Source organism: Hippoglossus stenolepis, chromosome 9, assembly GCF_022539355.2.
Source record: "Hippoglossus stenolepis isolate QCI-W04-F060 chromosome 9, HSTE1.2, whole genome shotgun sequence".
Taxonomy (NCBI): Eukaryota; Metazoa; Chordata; class Actinopteri; order Pleuronectiformes; family Pleuronectidae; genus Hippoglossus; species Hippoglossus stenolepis.
This window is the reverse complement of record NC_061491.1, coordinates 13,372,939-13,394,591: the sequence shown is the minus strand read 5'-3', so window position 1 is coordinate 13,394,591 and position 21,653 is coordinate 13,372,939. Positions and strand designations below refer to the sequence as shown.

The 21,653-nt window shown below is 42.7% G+C and overlaps 1 protein-coding gene across 1 annotated transcript in view; it reads right to left on the bottom strand.

The window, feature by feature from the left end:
• Positions 1 to 16,323, bottom strand: part of si:dkey-40c11.2 (drebrin-like protein A) — a 35,067-nt gene extending 18,744 nt beyond the window's left edge. Inside the window, exons 1-2 of the mRNA XM_035165854.2 lie at positions 16,228 to 16,323; positions 13,799 to 13,967 (exon numbers count right to left, since the gene is read on the bottom strand). Of these exons, the coding sequence (XP_035021745.1) occupies positions 13,799 to 13,967; positions 16,228 to 16,234 (176 nt within the window). The 5' untranslated portion in view covers positions 16,235 to 16,323. The remainder of the gene's footprint in view (positions 1 to 13,798; positions 13,968 to 16,227) is intronic.
• Positions 16,324 to 21,653: the final 5,330 nt, after the last annotated feature.

Below are 21,653 nucleotides of genomic sequence, written 5' to 3'. Positions count from 1 at the left end.
TATTCCTTGGTGACTTCACCATCCAACTCTCTCCATACATTTTGTGGATATCTCAAAATCTTTACTACTCAAAATTCATTACTCTGAACCCAGCACATTTCTTTCCCCTCCTACTTTACAATCCTGTATTACACCCAGCCCCTGTCACAAGCTGAAGCAATATCTCATCCTCATCTTTTCTTCCCTCGCCTCCGCACTTCCTACCCCATGTCTCTCCGGCAGAAAGATCTTGTGGGCTCGTAGGTCATTTATTCATTCCATCTTTGCCAGCGGGGGAGATATGAAAGATTTGTGGTTATGCACGCTGTTGTGATATGATGAACTGCGTCGTAAGAGAAAGATGTGAGAAAATGAATGGAGAGGCTGAGAGCTCTCACCTGGACTCACTAGATCTCAATCAGATCAGTTTTCTCTTCTCCTTTCCACACACACTGCATTAATACAGCAGTCACACCAACTCCCATGTAAAGCACACGGCAAGGCCGGTGAGTTTTACAGTGCAGTCTTTGAATGCCTATTTCATGCTTAAACTTGCTGTTCTGTATTTTCATTACACCTACCTCCCTGCACATTGTTTTTCTGATCACTTCATATAAAGCCCCCTCACTCTTGGCTCAGAGCTTGACCTGGGTTCCCAATTCTATTTTTAGTCTCGTCTCCGTCTGTGTTGGAGTGGGGAGCTCGGAGACGTCCCCAAAGCACACAAAGCTCATTTCCTCTCGCCAAACATGGGCAAAAGAAGTCCAGCCAGACCCAGCTGCTGAAAAAGCCCACCCCCCCTCGCAACCCACCCCGTTCAACATTTTGCTTATAAAATGTCCATGTGGCGACCCCAGTGGTACACGCATTCCTCTGTCCGTCTGGACAGCGGAGACATGTGGAGGTACTGAGGGTTAATGACTAGGGTTTAAGAAGTGAGAGTAGAGCGAGGAAGTGTTGGAATGAGAGACTGATAGAGCATAAAGCCAAAGAAGAGAAGAGTAGGAAAAAGAGAGAGAATTTGTCTGGCTCGTAGAGGCCTACCGGGAGGTGCAGGGTGCTCTAAGGTGATGCACTAATGTAAACACCATGACTGAGAAATGTTGCAAGGTAAACCACAGGCATGTTCTAGCTGTAATGTGGGGAAAGTTGTTGCTAGGAAGCATAAACACTTTACTTTACACAAGTTTACTTGGGTTTTATATTGTTCTGGTAAAAAGAAAACCTACAGAATTTGGCCATAAAACTGCAGCCATGAAGGCTGTTCAATTTCAATCACGATTCCCAGCAACTTAAACTGGAATCACCCAATCAGAGTTCTTTCTTTTTGGCTCCTCGTGAAGTGATGAATCATGTCAAAATAATGTCGACTGCTGCTAAGAGATTGTGTGTATTTGAACACATGTCTGGGCTTATTAACTATCCCATACACTTGGAGATAAAGTGCCTGAAAGAATTAGACAGACAGTGAGGGAGATAAGGGATGTGACAGTTCCTCTAGAGGACAACTTCACATTGCATCAGTCATATTGATTATCATTTGAATGGAAAAATGTAATTTACAGCTGAATGCATTGCTCATTGGAAAACAATGCTTATGTGCTGATAACATCACTAGGCATGATTTTGTTTTTGTGAGGTCAACGTGACCTTGGCCTGTGAGCACCCACATTTAATTAGTTAATCTGTGAGTCAAAGTGAACATTTGTGCCAAATTTGAAAGGATCGTCTCAAGGCATTCTTGAGATAGCAGATTCACAAGGGGGAAGAAGAGTTCTATGAAGTCACAGTGACTTTGACTCACACATGATTTGAATATAATTTGGCGGTCAAAGGGAAAAGTGAATGTTTGCGTAAAATTTTAATAAATTCCCTCAAGAAGTTTCTAAGGTGTTGCCAAAAAGGTGTTTTGTAAGGTGTAATGGGGAGACAACCCAAACACAAAATAACTTCAGCCACTGACTGATGCGCAGAGGCATAAAAATATATAAATTCAAAGTCCAGTGCACGGTGTCTGTTTGTATTCTAAGTGTATTTTTGTGCCACAAGTAAAGTTAGCTCTGGGAAAGGCCAAATATAAACCACTGGCAGTCTGCATTTGTGTTATTAAGTGATGGTAGTGCCTAAAACAGAAACCTTGATCCAATAACCAAACTGTGCCAAGTCCCAATCAACAGCATTAACACAGGCCAACCAGACTGCTACTGGACACACGCACAGCCTCACAGGGCTTGGTTCAGTTGACCTTTCACATTCATAAGTTAGTACTATTACTGCAGATGACTAAGACTAAACAGTCTTGATTTTCCACTACTCTTCAATGACTTTAGACAAACTTGATCTTCCACTAATGACTAATACAGTCATCTTACTACAGTGGCAACACAAAGAAACTGTGTTGAAAACCTTAACTACAGCTCAGACCAACACGAAGCTGAGGGGTATGACATGAACCTGTAATATTACCTTTGAATTATGGTTTGTCGTTAACTGCTTGAGGTAATTTATTTCTACTAAATAGCCTAGCTGTATCAGTAGTAAACTACCATCAAGTAAACTCTCAGAGCCCCACTGACCCCACAGCAAAAGTAATGCAAGAAGCACTGCTAGCTTTAGATGCCTCAAACACTTTTGAAAACTTTGACAGTGTGCAGGATGTTGAAACATGGTGGAAATGAGATCACAATGTCACAACCTTCTATTTATTTTCTTAGGTGCTGTGTCCTATCTTCTGTTGTCTTTGGCTATTCATGTAAAAATGAGTGGAACGCCAATAATGGTCAGTTACTTTATCAACACATTGACTGGGACAAGTAAAAGTAAACTGTGCTTAGTCACCATGAAAATATACATTTGCTTTTATAGTAGAGGAATGGGCATAAAGAGGATAAATCATGTTTAACTCTAACAGCAGTTGACCCATAGGAGTACTTGTCCAAATCCACCCTCTGACTAACACTGACTGATCAGTATATTATTCGACTGGGTGGAGGACACATCTGACCCCTCTGGAGACTATTACAGACCGCTGAAGCTATTTGGGTTGAAGAGAATGGTACATAGTGGGAGAAATGACAGAGGTGAAAGAGAGCAATATTATAAGAGGGAGCATAACGTGTAGCTAAATGAAATGTAAGGAAAACTGATTTTTAAAAATGAAACAAACCGAGCACGAGGGGCAGAGGGAGAGACCGGATGGAATGTTGAAAGGAGGAGGCGAGGGAGGAAAATGCCTTTTCTCAGCAAAACACAGAGCCAGAGAAGTTTAGAATATGAGAAACTAAACAAATAAGTAATTAAATCACTGCCAAGGCCCAGTGAGAGAAAACAGCCTTCTCTGTGCTGAGGCCGATGGAAAAGAGCGGGGGACGGACAAAGAGAGGCAACAAGTGTGTTGCTGCTTTATAGCTGATCACGTCAAAATGTCCTGAAGCAGCCCACCTACAACAAACACGGACAAAACACATCATTAAGCGTTTAGACGTGGGGGCTGACACAGCAGTGAACACCACGTTGTCAGGTGATTAAATGTCAGGCAGGGGATGTAGACAACATGGACAACAGTTGGTCTCGTGTTACAGCCATGAGTTAATCCACAGATAACATTAGCCAGCGTGTAAGTAGAGCTGCACATGGACTAAAGCTAACATATTTCTGTCTGGGTAATATAATCTTACCTATCAGTAAAGACAAGCGGGTGTCATCGAGGTGAGAATTTATTTATGTATTGTGACAGGTCACTTTTTTAAACCTGGGACAGTCTTGACATTCTTAAGCTGGGCTCAGACAACAGGAGTTTTACATCCACACTACATTTTCATTTGAAAATTCATTAACACTGTTATGGAGAAGCCTGGCTAGAAACGCTGCTGACCCTGTGAATACGTGTTAGTCTGGACGGCCAGAAACAAAGACACATGACACTCACAACAGCTTGCTGATTGGGTGTTTACCAGTGCAGAAAGGATTATTAATAATTCATGAAAAGCATTGTTGACACTGTTGTTTTTGCGAACAGCTGTTGTGCAGTAAAGTTCTGTATTTTATAATGATACAACTACTTACATGCCGAGGAGGCAAACTATTATTCGAGCAATCCCAATTTACACCGACATGCGCATGGCCAGTGTATGAGTGATATGCATTTTCAGGCAGGTTAGTATGGTCGAGGATCAAAGCAGATACAGAGCGAGGACAAAAATGAATGAAATCATAGCAATATGGATGTAGCCTTATAAATGAGAGTCTGGATGAGAAAATGATCAGAGAGACGCAATAAACAAGTATCTGTTCTCAGGTGAGATCACAACTCTCAGTTATAATATCAATGAACAGTAGCACGCTAGATGACGTTGGCCACAGATACATATATATATATATAGTATAGTATTGTATTGTGTAGTATATACAGTATTTTATATATATATATATTTATATACTGCAGCACGCTCAGCTGCTCCGGTCTCATTGGCTGTTGTGGTTCTTCTCGGAGAGTACTGATGTAATCATCCTGAATCAATATATCAATATGAATGGTTCTGCAAACGCTCCCACTACCAGACAGTCGGGTCTGGTCAGTACCAACCAAGGCTCCAGATTTCTCCTCAGATTCTCTAGGGCACAGAATCAGGGTTAAATCAGCCTGAAATTCCTGTAGTCTAAGCCCAGCTTTACTGTTTTAAAGAGATTCACAGTAACATGGTCTCATTCCTCTTGAAGCGTTGTGACATTATTCAGTGGGAGGAAGGAGTCTAGACCTTTTCTGGTGTGTGTGTGTGTGTGTGTGTGTGTGTGTGTGTGTGTGTGTGTGTGTGTGTGTGTGTGTGTGTGTGTGTGTGTGTGTGATAACCGAGAAGATCCCACACTGTGCATATACTTTTAAATATTGAGACCTGTGCACATTAACCAATGTTAAAAGATTGTGTTTTATGACTGAATGCATTAAAACCTGACACTTGTGTGGAAGTGTCACATGGTTCAGTTCTCACACTGGTGAAGAAAGGGGCTAAAGGGCTTAGTGCAAAAACAGGCGTGATAGAAGCAAAGTTTAACAGAAGAAGGGGGGCGTTTTGTGTGTTGGGGGGCACATGGAGAGGAAGGGATATATTCAAGCCACTCAAAGATAAGAGTTCACACTGGGCAAAACGATGAAAAGCACCAGGGGATGTAGATACAAAATGGGCAGGCTAAGAGGGACACATCTAACAAAGGCACACAATGGGAAACAGCAGAGAGTGTATAGGAGGTTTCCAAGGGGGCAGAAGAGTATGTGGTTATTGGGGGCAAGTGTCCTGGTGGAGGTATTACAGGGGAACTGTCGTGTCTCTATGGGGTAAATTGTTATGACAGGGAGGTTTATGGATTGTTCAGAGGAGAGGAGAGGAATGAGGGATGAGGAATGAGGGATGATAAACCTCCTAAAATCGCTGTCCACTGGGATCACTCTGGCATTTCCTGCATATGCTGTCCCACACTGCTACACACACACACACACACACACACACACACACACACACACACACACACACACACACACACACACACACACACACACACACACACACACACACACACACACACACAGAGAGAAATAGCCTCCCTTATTATGTGATCTTTAAACACAAGATGGCATCTTATCTTCAACCATTTCCTTCAGTTAAACAAAACAAAGTCTCAAGTATCACATATCCACTTATACCCCATTTGGCCCATCTTCTCTTGATGCTTTGATTCTTTTCTCGTTCCTCTTCACCCCCCCCCCCCTGTCCCCCAATCTTTCCCTTTCTCCATCCCAGCACGTTGCCCAGCTTCAATCATTTTCTGCTTCTGCTCTCCAATAAACCTCTCACCACGACCGCCCCGCTGAACTTCTCTTCATTCTCTGCAATGTTTCCTCTTTCCTCTCACACGTTGTCCTTTCTCATCTCCTTATCCCTCTATATTTCTTACCAAGTGTCCTCATCCCCATTCATTTGCAACCCTTTCCCAGCCTCATCAGTGCTTCTCCACTCATCTCCCCCACGTCCCATTCAGTCGCTCTCAACAAACAACCTAGCTTTCCCAGGGTCGTCAGGACAACGGAGGCCCCCCGACTCTCCTCAACCACCCACAACCCAATACTGCCACCTGTAAGTGAGCAAACAAGACAGGAGAAAGGAAAGTGGAGGTTCCAGCCCAATACCAAGTGTGACTTTGCAGCAAGATGGTAATAGTTAACCTTAAAACTGTCATGGTTTTAAGTGTGGTGCGCTTGGTAGCCATGGTGAAGTGGGAGCAACTGCTTAAGCAACTTGGCAAACACAGCTGATGACACCTAATAGTCTTGGGACAGCTGTGGGAATGAGAAAGGGGACATCCTTATTGAATTGGTCCAGTGTCGTGTTTATGTGTGGTTATGTATTTGAATGTGTCAATGCAAGTTTTTATGTATTAAGGTCTCAGAACATATGTCTGTTAGTCTCCTAACTGTAATTAAAGGCAAAGACAGCTGATTTGTGGCTGGTGCTCTGCTTGGCACGCTCACCTAATAAATGTGTCACAACACGACGAGATGTTAGATTCACAACATTCATTCATGTTCAGCAGACCTGAGATACAGGCCCTCATTGAGTTCTGTAAACAAGCTAAAGCAAGACACTTGTCATCTCTCCAATAACAAGATTTGATCCCAATCTAAGTCTAAAGGAGACGTCTCACGCTCATAGTCAGGTTCATAATTTTGATTTGGGTTATGACTTGAAAAGCTTTACATGCTCCAATGTTCAGAAAACACATCACTGTCCTCAGACACTCAATTGCTGCTGCACCTCTTTTAAACCTCTATCTGAAATGCTGGGCTTTAGCTACTGACTCTTTAAGGCCCCCCTCCCGAAAAAGCCCAGTCTGCTCTGATTGGACAGCTGGCCTACTCTGTTGTCATTGGTCAATGACTTCCAGCATGCGTAGGAAATATCGGCCTCTGCTATCGCTGTAAGTAACTTTGTTAGGGGGCATTCCTGAATAGCTGCTAGCCAAACATTATGCAAATTGTGGAAGTATTGGCCAGACTGAACCTGAAAAGTTTTTTCAGGTTCATCTGGGAGGAGCTCTACATGTACAGAAAACCCATTAACACACTAGAGGGAAAGGGGAAAACTGAAAAAGCATAATGTGTCTCTTCATTCTTTAGCAATGAGGCAGCTGTGGGAGCAAACTTGTGGAGGCAGCACCAGAGTACTCTACCTCACCATCTGCTTCAGGACTTCCACGCATGGCAGCAATGTTAAGACAGAAAGGCCACTCTCACATCTGTAATACTAGAATATGAGTTTCAATGTACTTGAGTGCCCAAAGCTTGGATTCACATATTATATATTTGGAAAACTCAGCAGCTCTGACTTTAAAATCTGTTTCTGTGATATATTGTTGCTCAGATATGCTTTAAAAGAGCCTGCGGACACACAACATCCCCATATTCCATCCCTTTGCCAATATTTGAACAAACACTAAAATACAGATGTTTTAGACAGCTTTCTGACACACCCTTGGAAACACCACTCTGCCTGCTACACTCAAGGCCCATTAGTTAGATTGAACAAACAATATCCCTCATTCTGCTTCCACTTTTCATCATCACATTTCATAAAGATATGGCCGACGTTTTCCTGCATAGGGTCTCAGCCTTCATGTTGGGCTGCAAAGTACAACAAGAATGTATTTGTTTTGTCCGCTGCTGTCGGCATTGAAAAAAGAAACGTTTTCCAGAGTTGATAGAGAGGACGACTGACAAAATACTCTGAGGCTTATTGTTTGCAAAAACCTTAAAACTTCACGACAACAAACAGATGCTGCACCTGCAGGATAAAATGTCTCAACTGTTTTGTGTTGATAATGTTTAAGTCATTTTGTGTCCAATAGAAAACTGACACCAAGACGCTTAACAGCACTATGGTGCCACCAAGTCATGAAACATTAATTACCAACCTTCTACAGGGCAATTACCAGTCACACTTCAACACGGTGTCAATTTGTGGTCTTGCACCCAACAGTTTCCATGCTAAGGAACCAAATCACGCAGAGGCACACACACACATAATAGCATACACACATAAAGTGCAACCTTCTCTTTATCAGACCCACAATTATCTTACAGGTTTGTCTTGAATCTAAATAGTGTTTAAGAGTAGTAAACAGTTGTTTGATTACTGCTTGAATCATTCTCTGAGTTCACTAAACAGAGATGCTTATAACAGCCATTATTGTCATTATCTTCCAACATGCCACCCACAGACTTCCTCACACAAGAAAACTCGGCTGAGGGTAGTTTTGCAGGAGGCACCAACCGACATGCTGCTGTGGTCAGGTTGGTGTTGTGCAAAAGCTTTAGAAAAAAACAACTTTATATAACCAGAAGGCAGTATGACTGTGTCCTGATGGGGCAACTGCATGCGTAACATTTGTCTTAATGTCACACCAGGAGAACTTCTATGGCCCAAATACTACTCAACCCAAAATAGTGCTTATGTTCTGTTGTACACCAACAAAAAAAGCCATTTTCAGACAACACAGCAGGAGATTGTCCAGGTCAGACAAGTTCACAACATAAAAATGCCTTTTCAGTCAGGTGAGGGGTGGCATCTGGGTGCAGCATGCAGGAGGCAGGACCAATCATGTAAATTCTACTGCGGAAAGTACAGTGTTTTTGATTGGGGCACATCCACACTGGCGTCGGCCCACAAAAGAAAAGTCATCAACACACCCACTCGCTTGCTGTAAATTCAGCAGAATCTTCCTGTTGTATCCTCACATGGGCTCATTTGGACATTTGCCAGACATTTTACTGGTGGCTGGCAGGGATTCCAGAGAATTTCTGGAGCAACTGACTCAGACATTTGGGTTCTCACGTACAGCACCTCTGGATAATTTCAAGAAAATGTCAGGAGTTCAGTTTATAGAATTAGATTTAGGTCAGGGTATGGATTAGGGTTACACTTAGGCATTTCATTGAGATTGTTCAGTTTAGGGTACATTTAGGTTTCGGCAATGTATTATGGCCTCACAACTCTAGAAAGAGTTAATAATCTGTGTGTTTGGTCTGGGCACTGGCTTCAGTGTTCCTGTCCTCTGACTTCCCATTTGCAGTATCTGGCTATTTATATCAGGGATCGATCAAACGTCCTGCTCTCACTCAGCCTCATCACAACGCTGTGTGTGGCCTTTGAAGCCTTATCCTGACCGGCCGGAGGAAGCGAACCAGACGGCTTGTTTGCCTTCTGTGGAAGTCAGGAGTCAGGTGATCAGTAGGTTTTGTTACATCGCGGAAAACTGCAACAGCCTTTACACGAAACTAGATGAGGATTACACAACAGCTTGTGTGTTGGTAACCGGTATTAATACTGTTGGGTCTCTTTTTTTGGACAGGTGAGTCTTTGTGAATCTTTAAGGAACTGAACAAAAAACAGAACTTGTTTTAGGAAGTTCAGGTCGGGGTAACGTCGTGATAAGAGCATGATGATAATGGCTGTTTATGTTTGCTAACAAGATGACTGATTTACTGCACTTCCACATAATCTCCCTGTGGATTTAAGAAACACTGTACACCTACAGTAAACACAAGCAGTGGCACTCAGTGATGTGCATCCACACACGCACGCACACACACACTGGCAGTCCTGCATGTTACCGCCTCTCCCCCACACCCACAGGTTTATTCCATCCAGCAGGTAACTTTATACACAGGAGCTCTTTGGGCCTCAGTTAATCATGCATGAGCCGGGGGAACTTTTGGCAAACAGCAGAAACACAAACACCACAGGCCCAAATAAAAGCTGAAATAAAGGTTCCTCCATTTATCATCAACAATAGGTTGGAGAGGAGAGGGTTGTGTGTTGTTGTCATGAAAGATTTATACAAATTTCAGACATACTGCCAAAACCACATGATAAGATGGATAAAGGTATAAATAAAACCAAATCTGCATACGTAATGAATTCAGCAGGTTAAATGACATGTTTTCAATGAAGAAGAGGACGATCTTGAGCACGATTTACAAAGTTGTTACTGAAATAAAGTGGAGGAATTAAAAATAGGTGTTTCTAGAGGTTACCGTTTGGTGACAGAACCCAGCTACACTTCTGCTAAAAAACAGAATTACCAGTAAAGGCTTTACATCGTAAAACAGTAAGTTCTCTTTAACTTCTCGTGAATATTTCATTTTCAAATCAATGAGGAACTGTTTCTACCTGGTAAAGCAATACGCGGTCTACTGAAAAACCAATAAAACCGTAATTATCCATTGTATGTGTCTGTCAATCAGTTCTATTACAATAGGATAGTAAACTTAAAGTAAACTAAACTAGAGCTTCATATTCCCCATTTTAACACAGGCAACAGGCTGATCTCCTGATATTCCCCCTCTAAACTGACGAAATTAAAAATGATGAAATTACGGCTTTATTATTGTAATATTATTATAATATTACAACTTTATTCTCCTAATATTATGACCTTATTCTCAGAAATCTGTTTTTCCCTTTTAAGTGGCCCTAATACGCCATCTTTTGAACTAGACTTTAAACCCAGAATGAACGAGGACAAGATGGATCGCCCCCTTAGTACTTTATCTAAACAGAATCACACTGTTGAAACAATGAAATCAGATATTTACTCAATGCGTCACTGTCGGTACTGACTTAACACAAGCACTGTGCACAGTATCAAAGTGTGGACTTCAAGAGAGACGTCTTTAAAGAAGGTGTGTTCAAAGTCACCAAGGCTCACAGATGTCTAAATGCAGTCCACACCCAATTCTGATGAAAAGAGGTCAAACTGTTCCACGGCTCAGCAGGGCTTCCCTTCTGATAAACTTAGCCAGACTTAAAACAATGCTGTAAACATTTTACTGAGTGGATTTCTTCAACCTCTCTTCTTTACATGTTTGGCTGAGCTGGTGCTGCTACAATCTATTAGATATTTGGCAGGGAGACACCTCTGGGAATACGTGCTGGTTTGGAAAATTGCTCTCGTTTAAACTGTCTCACTGACTGAGCTGCGAATGTGTAAAATGTGCAGAACAAACCACTGACAGAGGCAGTTTGGTGAATTGTCAGGAACAAGGTGTTCTTTTACGTTTGCGTCCACAACTAAAACTGTCAGTCTACAGTAGCTGCTTTATGCATGGCCACATTAGCAACGGTGTGTATTTGAGTCGTTTATTTTTGGTTTAAACTGGACATGAATCATGATTTCCTGCTGCTAAGAATTAGAAGTATTTCCTGCTCCGAGAATTGGACAGTGTCCTTGGGAACATGCATTTTAACTGTTTCTCTTTCTCTCTGTTTGTCAGAGCACACACAAACACAAAACACATGTGGACGGAGCAGGATTCCAGCCTACGAGCGAGACACTTTGTAGTCCTCTCCTCAGTGGTCTGGGAGACTGAGGAGAGACCTCCAAGGCTGCGGGCTGAGCAGAGGGGTCTGAATGAAGGACGCATTGAAATTGCTCCTCTTTTCTTTAGAGTCTCACCCACAAAGGGTCTGCTTCCCATTCAGGACACAAGGTCATTAGATAATACACGCAGGGACCTCAAGGCCATGCAGTGGGGGGGCGGGATCGTTCAACAACACAAGCTCCAAAGCAAACTTCTCAACGCTCGCCGACTCACTTGAGTGTTCTCTGCTAGATGCGCACACACATCCAGCCACAAATATATTCACATGCAAACTCACCACGCATGGAAATAAAATCCCTTTAACGCACGAACACACACACTTACACACACACTCGCACACATGGTGGGTGTCTGTCTCGCTGGTCTGAGAGTGGGAATCATGACATCATCGTGTCCCCCTACACCCCTCCATTCAGTCCCAACAGAGTTATTTAGCCTTTTAAAGTGGGCTTAATGAATGCTGGGATCTGTGAGTGTGTGTCTGAGTGTGTGTGTGGGTGAGAGACACTTTGGGTAGAGGGTTGGCAGAGGCACAATCCAGATCTGTTGTTCACTGAAACGCTCTCGAATGAGGAACTGCTGCATCAGTGAAGTTATGGAGGTGTTGCCATGGGACAAAAAGCTCCGTAGTGATACTGAACATGGAAACTTTTAGACATATTTTTTCCAAACGCAAGAAAGAGTGGAAACTAAATGAACGTGTTCTGCCTGGAAAAGGGGGAACTTCTTTCCACACTGAGTCGTGAAGACGGCATATTTCAGCTTGTCGAGGTTAACACATGGCGTTCTGACTCTCATTTCCTCAAGTCGGCATGGCGTCATGAGAAGAAAAGTGGGCAGGAAGAACCATGTGGTAGAGAGGGAGATGAAACAGAGATGGACAGAATCAGTCATTTACTTCCTCATGACCACACGTGGGGGTTGGGTCTTGTCATTACTTCTATGAACTATAGCTTCACCTTCAAAGTGAGTGGATATAGAGAGGGGGTCACAGTGTGTGTCTAGCTCTACTTTGGAATAACTAGTGACAACATGCGTCTGTAGCTGCAGATTACATTACCACACACACACACACACACACACACACACACACACACACACACACACACACACACACACACACACACACACACACACACACACACAGTATAAAAGGAGGAGAATGGGAATGAGACGGGCAGACTAAGTTTGTTTGGAGAGGAAGGATTGGGCACCATAGTGACAGACGGGCCATACTGTGTCAAAAGGACAGAACAAGACATATTTCAGGTGCTCAGGAAAACATTAAATAAAAGTTCTGCTTTCTATCTGTTAGAGTCATCATGTCGGAACGTAGGGCGATAAAACAATATCAATAATTATCGCACTATAATCTTCATCTATCAGAAATAAAATAAAAGTTCAATATATATTGATATTATGCATTGTGTAAGCACATTGTGGTAAAACACATTGATCTGCCTCAGATTGGTTTAAAAGTGTTTGTCGTTGTCTGCTCATTTCGAAAAGGTTTTAAACTACAACATTCACTCAGGAGCAAAACTCAGTCTTTAAACTTAAAAGAAATAATAATGTGACATTTATCATGATAATTAACAATATACAATACATTTAGATCTTGATATAATTTTTGGCCATATTGTTTATCTATGGTAAAACAGTTGTGTTGATGCTCTAAATGCTGCTATGTTCATGCAGACCCCTCTGTGTGGCTGCTCTTCAATACTTTGTTCCTAAATGACCTTTATTCACAACATCCCTGCTCAGCATTAGTTGATTGGTCGCCTATTATTGGTTAATGACACTCATGCAGGCAGTCTGTCAAATTAACGAGCTTCTCCCTGAAAGACAACCCCTGTCAGAGATCAGCACACCAGCAGAAACATGATCCTTGGCACAAAGAATGACGCCTCGCAGCTCCTGAGGGGGAGAACAGCAAAGTCATGGAGCTCAGGGCCCGGGGTGAGGAGAGCGGGCCGCCGGCCAGGTGTTGCACCCTGAGCCACACCAGCCGCCTGGCGTGCACACTCACATCAGCTCTCCGAGAGGAGGAGAGGAGGGTCAACACATTCCTGGGCCACTAAACCAGTTTGCATGCATTTGTCACTGCAGGACTTGTGTAGAAAGGCGAGTCTGCGTGTTGGTCACCTCCCTATATCCCATTGGATTGATTAAAATCAAGCCTGGGTTTACGCAACAGAACCCGTGGCTGTGCGTAAACAGCTCAGGCTCATTCACCAGAAACAACACGGAGAACACGAACACGCCATGAAAAGTTACTCAATCTACTCTATAGGGATGCAGAATCATAAATGCAATAGCTCAGATACTCTACAGGGTCTGTGATGATGCAGATTTGTTAAAAGGCACTACAGGCGTGTGCGTTACCAGTTGGTGGAGGAGCGGGGGTTGAGGATGTCCTCCTTGGCCGTGAGCAGCGACAGGCTGTAGGTATCAAGGTTGACCGTTTGCGTGCTCATCGTGACTAAAGTTTCCAGACCACTCCCGCAGCTTCTCTCTTCACGGGTCCCGATGTTGTTCGGGCTCGGACGATCTGCTGGAAGAAAAAAAAACAGCCACAGCCGGCAAAAGCGAGGGTCTTTCACGGCCGAGAGGAAACCTGCAGCGAGCTGAGTGCAGGTTCATGCAGTGTGGGCTTTGTAGGTCCGAACCGGGGCGATCTGTGGTGCAGGCGCTGGCTGCGTGTCTTTACGCACAGCGTGGAGGAGACTGCGGCTGCTGCTGCACACTGCTCTTTGTGCAGCGGGGTAGAATAAGTTTTCAGCAAAAAGCCCCACCTCCCGTTGAGAGAGTGGAAAGCGTAATGACTTCACTAAGCTGCTGGGTGACTCGGAGGAAAAGTGCAATGCAGCCACTAAAGCAACACGTGCAGCAGAGGGTCATAAAAATAAGTCTCATGCATCCTCATTGTTCTGTTATTCGCAGAAGCTCATTTCTGCCACTTAAAATAAAAACAGTCATTGGGATGAGAAACTTTCTCAAATAATGACTTAACTAAAATAATGACTTACAAACTAAAATAATGACTTAACAACTCAAACGACATAGTCTCCAAAAAATAATGGTTTGGGCTATTTTGCTAAAAAATAATGACTTAGTATATAATGACCCAGGATCTACAAAGAAATATAAAAATCTCATAATTAAGGCCTACTATGTCATAATTTCAACTTTTCATCACATGATGATTTTGCTCACTTTCTCATAATTTTGCTTTACTTTTATCGACTTTAATCTCAGAATTCTGATTCGGCATCCATGTTATCTTCACATCGCCTAGTAACCATTGCTGAGGATCAATAGCCAGGATCAATCCAATAGAGCTAATTATTTTGTATAATACTATTTATATATATATAATTGTAGTGGTTCATTTGAGGCAGAATGCAGAATATGAATTGTTGGGGCGACAGGATCTGGAGCTGTCAGTCTCTCCTTTGTCTCTATTTGTCTTTGAATTGGCCCCACTGACCCCTGGCAGACTCCAGAGAAGCCATTTACAGTTTGGGCAGCCAGGAGGGGCCAATTTCATGGGAACTGAGTCCGAAGCAGGCTTCACAGAAAAGAGGGAGCAGGGGAGGCTGCTTCAGTGCTGAAGAACAGCTGGGGGTCTGTTCAATGGCTGTCCAACAGTGACACACACACACTCAGACTGACCACACCATCACACCCACACACAAGAAACTGCCATGCATTGATGCACAGGCTGTGAACTCTGAACAAACTGCCCCCCAGACATGCACACACACACACACACTCATGCACTGGTATTTGTGCGTCAGTGGCATGGGGGTTTAAGATCTTGGATTATGGGAATGTTCCTGAGCTCTGTAATTTACTTAGCAGCCACTCTCAGATAATCCAGGACAGATGTAGAGGATAAAAGTCACAGGTTTTTATTTTCACATGTGCCAGGTTCAGGCTGGATTTGACGCTGTGCAAAACATCTGACTTCAGATCATTTTTTCCAAATACCAGGCTCCTCGCTGCTAAAAGAAAATGAGGTGTGGAAAAGGTTCACTGTAGCTGAGTAATCCTTTGGTGAAATCTGGATCGACACAGTCACCTGACACAATCACATGAGAATAACCCCTCACATTGAAGCCTAAAGAGTTTCCATCTTCATCTCTGTATTCATTGCCTTTGGGTTCATTTCTTATTGTCAGGGTTGAAGCTGTTTTACGATAACGCCAGAGTAATTATTAATAATTAATAAAAGTCTTTGCTCTTAGTACAAAGCAGTTTCTTACATAATTCAACACTTTCAGGATTAAGAGAAGAGCAAGCTATTGTAACGTAAAAATATATCTAGTGTTTCAAAAATGTCTAATTACCTTCACCCCTGTTTGTTTGTTTGTTTGTCAGCAAGATACTGCAAAAACTGTTGTATGGATTTCCACAAAACTTGGTAAAAGAAAGTGTTACATTTTGGTTTGAATCCTTTTTCATTGATTTCCCAGGGAATAATTCATGGATTCTGATATAAAAAAGAATCTTGACACATTTAGTGAACTGGTTTCTATGAGTGTGTGAAATTTGGCCCAGCGTGATTGAACCGAAGGGGACTGTTGGGCCTGGGCGGAGATATGTTCTCTACTGATTTTAAAGAATCCGCAAATTACTTGCAGAAATCAGGCAAATCTCATGAATTCTGATCAACAGTCTCAGTTTCAATGCAGGCAGAGGTCATACACAGGAAGGTAGTCAGAGATGCAAAGGTTAAAAGGAATCCACATGAAAAAGAAATCACAAAATCCAAACAAGCAAAGTCAAAAAAACAAGGAGGCAAAACTTACATAGCATATAGTCCTAGACACAAAACCAGGCGATGGTTATGAGCTCGATCTGAAGGACAGAGACAATCTAGTGGGAGGTGTTGTGTGAGCAGGTGCATACACTGGGTGACTGGTGATGAGGTGCAGGTGAGTGCAGTGGAAGGAAACCGAACAATGGGAGGAAGTGAAGCTGGATTCCATGACCAGAGTGAGTGACAAACAAAATAAAAACAGGAAGTGAGAGTTCAAAAATGTCCAATTACATCCACCAAGGAGGCTATGTTTTCACCCCCAGCTGTTTGTATGCTGGTTGGTTTGTAACTATTTCGCTTGGATGTCCATGGAAACTTGGTGGAAGGAAGTGCTTTATGAGTCAGGGAATCATTTTGGTGCAGATCCAGGAATCTTTATTCACTTTCTTTATCATTTTAATATAGGGCAATTAAAAAATAAAAAAGATTCCCAGGGATTAATTCGTGGATCTTGATGAAAAAGGTCAGGCATGTTAAGGAACTGAGATTAGCGTGTGACATTTGGTGCAGCTTGATTAAAAGTGAGGGGACAGTTGGGCCTCGGTGGAGGTATGCGCTCTAAGTACCATTCCAGTTGGTGGTAGAAACAGTCACACAAACTCTTCTTGCTTGGAAAGGTAATTTCTCCCTAAAATATCCACATGTGGTCAACCCTGACTGTAAACTGTGTGAGACATGTTGCATTATCTGTGTAAGAAAAGCATGAAGCACAGACTCTGACGCTGTTCTGGCCCAGAGCTCGCATGCCACAGGGACAGGGGGCCATGACATCCTCATGCCGCTATTATTCTTACAACTTCCTGCTATTAGAGGCTCTCCTGCCCTCCCAGCCTCTCAGCCCCACTCGCTGTGGATGTGAACTGCCGAGCTGTTATGCTCCACTTCAGAGGACTTAGGCATTTCCTCTGCTGGGGTGCGGCGGCAGTTTGTTGAAGATGGGGTCTAAATGTGGGGATGATTGTATGTCCAGTGGGGATTTTGGACCTTTGTTTGTGTGTGTGTGTGTGTCTGTGTGTGTGTGTGTGTGTGTGTGTGTGTTGATGGGGATTTTCTCTTCATTTACTTCTCTAATTGTTCTGCTTCCTGCCTTCCTGCTGTAGACTAATCTAAGAGAGTGTGGGTGACAGAGTGTTGACTGGTCCGGTCACAGGCAACATCCTCTGGGAGCACTCTTTAATTCAGAGTCCATTCATCAACATGTCTCTTTGACTCCATGGACTCATTGGGGTCCTTGTGACTGTTCCCCCTTTTAGTGGCATCGTATACAACATACAAAGCAAAACCCTCTGATTTGACAAAATAAAGGTCCTCCTCGAAACAAAACACTTCCTTGTTGACGTGGATTTTGTACAAATCTTGTTTTGTTGGGGGGAATCAAGGCTTGCGTGACGGTTTTATGTGCCGAGACCTTATGGGCTGTGTTAAAAGGTCAGTTTGAGTTCAAGGGTCAAACCTTCATCGTTATCCTCTGTCTTTACACTTCACTAATCATATGCTCCCACTGCTCCTCTCTGAGAGGCCAGGACCTACCGTGCACCATTATGTGTGGGTATGTGCTGTCATATTTCGCGTGTGTGAGAACAGTTAAAATCTCCTGCTCAAATAGCCATAAATATAGCCTTCCTATGACATTATCCCAGTGTCTGGTGAATTTACTGTTTCACACTATGACCTGCTGGAATGTGTCCAACCTTTTAAAGTGCCATTTGATTTAGTTGAATTTTTGTAAGGCGATTTTCAGACTCAGACTGACCTTCATTCCTGTTTTTTGTCCAAGTGGATGACTTTAAAAAACTAGAATGGCACTCAGAGAGCACAAACCTCCACCAACACCCAACAGGCCCCAAATAAAACCACATTCAAATTGACTAAATCCCGATATTTATTTGGTTCTGCACCAAATTTCACACACTCAAATATTTTTTTTGTCATCAAGATCCAGGAGCTATTCTGCAAGAAATCAACAAACAAGATGAAAAACGCCCAATACCTGATCTTGATTCACATCACAATTTAATGAGTTCCTTCCTGATCCACATCACATCCTTCCTCTAAGTTTTGTGTAAATCTGTGACGCAGTTTTTGTGTCATTATGCTGACTATCAGACGAACAAACACAGATTAAAACATAACCCTGTTGTCTGAGGTAAAAATGAAATCTGTTTTGCGGCAGATTGTATGTGTTAAGCTTGAAACAGAAGACAAAACTCCATGTTTGCAATGTCGCATTTTATCTAAGATGATATTCTCTTCTCTGACAACTAAAAGTGTGTCTTCAGTGTCTTATAAGTTCACGTGGGCTGAACAAGCACACCTAAGTAAATCTCTTTCAATCCTGTGTACTGGATGGCAGCTTGACGACACCACTGCCTCCTCCTCCTGTCATTGTAATACTTAGTGTGGCTCGTGGAGGAGTGATGTTATTACTGGAGGTAGAAAATGAGGCAGATGCTGGGGAGGCTCTCTCGTGACGATGATACGACTCATTGGAAGTTAGACTCAAGTGATACGCCAGCGGTGTACAAACATTCAACAGACAGAAGGACCCACAAACATACCAACAGCTGGAGCCAACAGAGAAACAAAACACAGAGAGGGCACATGTGCATGTCATGGTCAAACATACCACTAGTCTGAGTCTGTGATTGTTTGTGTGTGCATGTGTGTGTGTGTGTGTGTGTGTGTGTGTGTGTGTGTGTGTGTGTGTGTGTGTGTGTGTGTGTGTGTGTGTGTGTGTGTGTGTGTGTGAGAGAGACAAACAGAGAGAGTGAGAGGGGTCAACACACAGTAAATCTTTCTCACCAGGCTTCCAGGTGAGGTCACTGCTCAGATATGCAGCTTCACAACAACCCTGAGCTATTTCTTCTACTTCAGCCTCAGCATGTGTGAGTCTGTGTGCTGTGTGCGATTTTCACTTTTGTAAACACAAACAGAAGCAGAAAAAAACCGGATCTTTCCAAATCGACACAGCTTTTTCTCCTCACTTTGTTGGTATTGCTTGAAGCTGAGCGTTTGATCTCCTCGTGCTCCTCCTTGCTCCTGTGAATTATTGCTTGAATATAAACAAACGGCAGAGTAATGCAGAAATAAAAAGAGGCCACAAATCTCTGTTTTGAAAAAAAAAAGGAGGTCCTCGTCTGCTTTCCTACACAAAGTAGCCCTTAAATTAGACCACGGTGTCAGGATAATAGAGTACTCATAAACTTTGCTTTGAGAGGCCCTGATTTAGAGTTGTGTTTGTGTGTGTGTGTGTGTGTGTGTGTGTGTGTGTGTGTGTGTGTGTGTGTGTGTGTGTGTGTGTGTGTGTGTGTGTGTGTGTGTGTGTGTATTGGGGGGGCAGACAGTTTTGTTTATGCAACAGGCCTTGGGGAGGTCTGGACCGACAACATGTAGATGAGACAAGCTCGGAGGAGGGTGAAGTGCCCAAAGGAATGTGCTGTCACTCCTCAACCCGTGGACCTTTCTTTGTATTTCTAGTTGGTCCACTTCATTATAAAATAACCATGGCATGTGCCGTCCTGCCTGTGTGTGTGTGTGTGTGTGAGTGTGTTGTTGTTTGAGGCGGTGAAAATACTATCAGCTCATCCCGCAAGCAATAAAAAGTGCTGTCCCAGGTTTGATGAAGTTATAAAACCATTTCAAATCTTCCTCCCACTCCTCATTCGTTTACCTCAAGGCCTCAGCAAGAGGCAGGATTCATAAGCAGCGTCTCCATGGTCCATAAAGAGCCCCGATACATTCACATTGTACCAACTGTTGGACAGTGTTTAGGCGTTGGGTCTCATATTCAGACCCTCTTATCTGCTCCTGAGGGAGCCCTGGGAAATGAGAGCCAGATGTGGTGATGTCAGCACGTGACTCATGTTGTGTTCTACGAGGCTGCGGTGCGAGAGCAGGGGCAAGGTCGGTGGGAAATCCGAAACACAGCCCACGGATCAAACAGCTGACGCAGCGTAAAGGTCTGTAATCAGTGTTCCAACCCAAAGCTTGTGACCATGGAAGATGCTGTAGGTCACTGCTACGAACGCACACTAGTGAATTTACTAGAGAATGAAAGAAAAACTGGTGAACTCAGAGTTTGATGAAAGGCAACTTTAATTGTATACTAGTTGAGACACACACACGTCAATAAGGCGTATGGATGTAAATATCCCACTGCCCGCAACCGCCACCTTCCCTCATCACTTTCCAAAAGTTACCGATCAGCCGCCACATCACTAACCATCACCATGGCAACACTTCCCATTCATCTGTGGCTTTCTGTGATCCCTCACCAGATTCACTCTATTTACAGTCTCAGCTCACAGTGTGTTGATCTCTATGATGCATGTGTTCAGGGATCTTACTCCATTTATCTCAACCAAAGTTATGAGGAAGCATAAAAATACATATACAAGGATATATGTTTGTAAAAGGGCAAACACAGGGGATAGATTTTATTGTTATGTTTGAGCTTTGAGTTTCATTGGAATTTTAATCACGAACAGTTAAGGATGAAGAGAAAAAAACATGGTGTTGCTTTGTGGCTTTGATCCCTGTTTTGCATGATATATGTTTTGTTCAGTTTAATTTTCATCATGGGAACAAAGAAAATAAATGATTCGTGGGTAGATATTTGGAAGACACTGAAAGTGGTACCACAACAGCTTTAATTCAAACTAGAAAAGACCCACATGGCACATCTAAGGCATAAAGCGTTGTCCCCATTAGACTTCAATAACAAGTTTCATTTATGTTTCACACAGTAAAGTTGTGCATATTTTGTTTTGTCCACTAGGTGGCACAATTGCATCAAATGAACAGAGTGTGAGCGTTGCATTCAGCCTGTGAGACAAAAATTGATGTTGTGCAACAGAGAGTATTTATGCATAGTATAGATTTTCAATGTTTTTTCCATGCAGAACTATCAGTGAATATTTTATCTTTCATTTTATAAACTGAGTTACGTGTCATCGTTTCGGCTGTCAACCCAAAACCAAACCTCTTGAATAATAATACAATCAGATGTTATGTTGTTGTTGAGTATAGTGTGAGGTAAGTCTAATACAATGGCTGAATAAAATAAATGAATAGAAAATCAATTGAATAAAACTGTAATTTGAATCTAGATGTTAAAGGCAATTTCACCAGGCAGCTAAAATCATGGTGTCATATTTTTCCAGGTCTATTTCAGTATCACTATCTATTGTTAACTAGCATTTTGTCTATTTAAAGTGTTTTAAATAGACAAAACTACTTTTAGTAAACTATCTATTCTTGCTTTTTACAAACTTAGAGGAGGCTGGAGACAGAAGCTGCATCCTTCTTCCTATTTTAGAAACCTATTGTCTGACAGTGTATTTTTAAACTGAGTAACGGTAAATGGAACAAATAACACACTCACACATAACACACAATAACAGATGTGAGACAAGT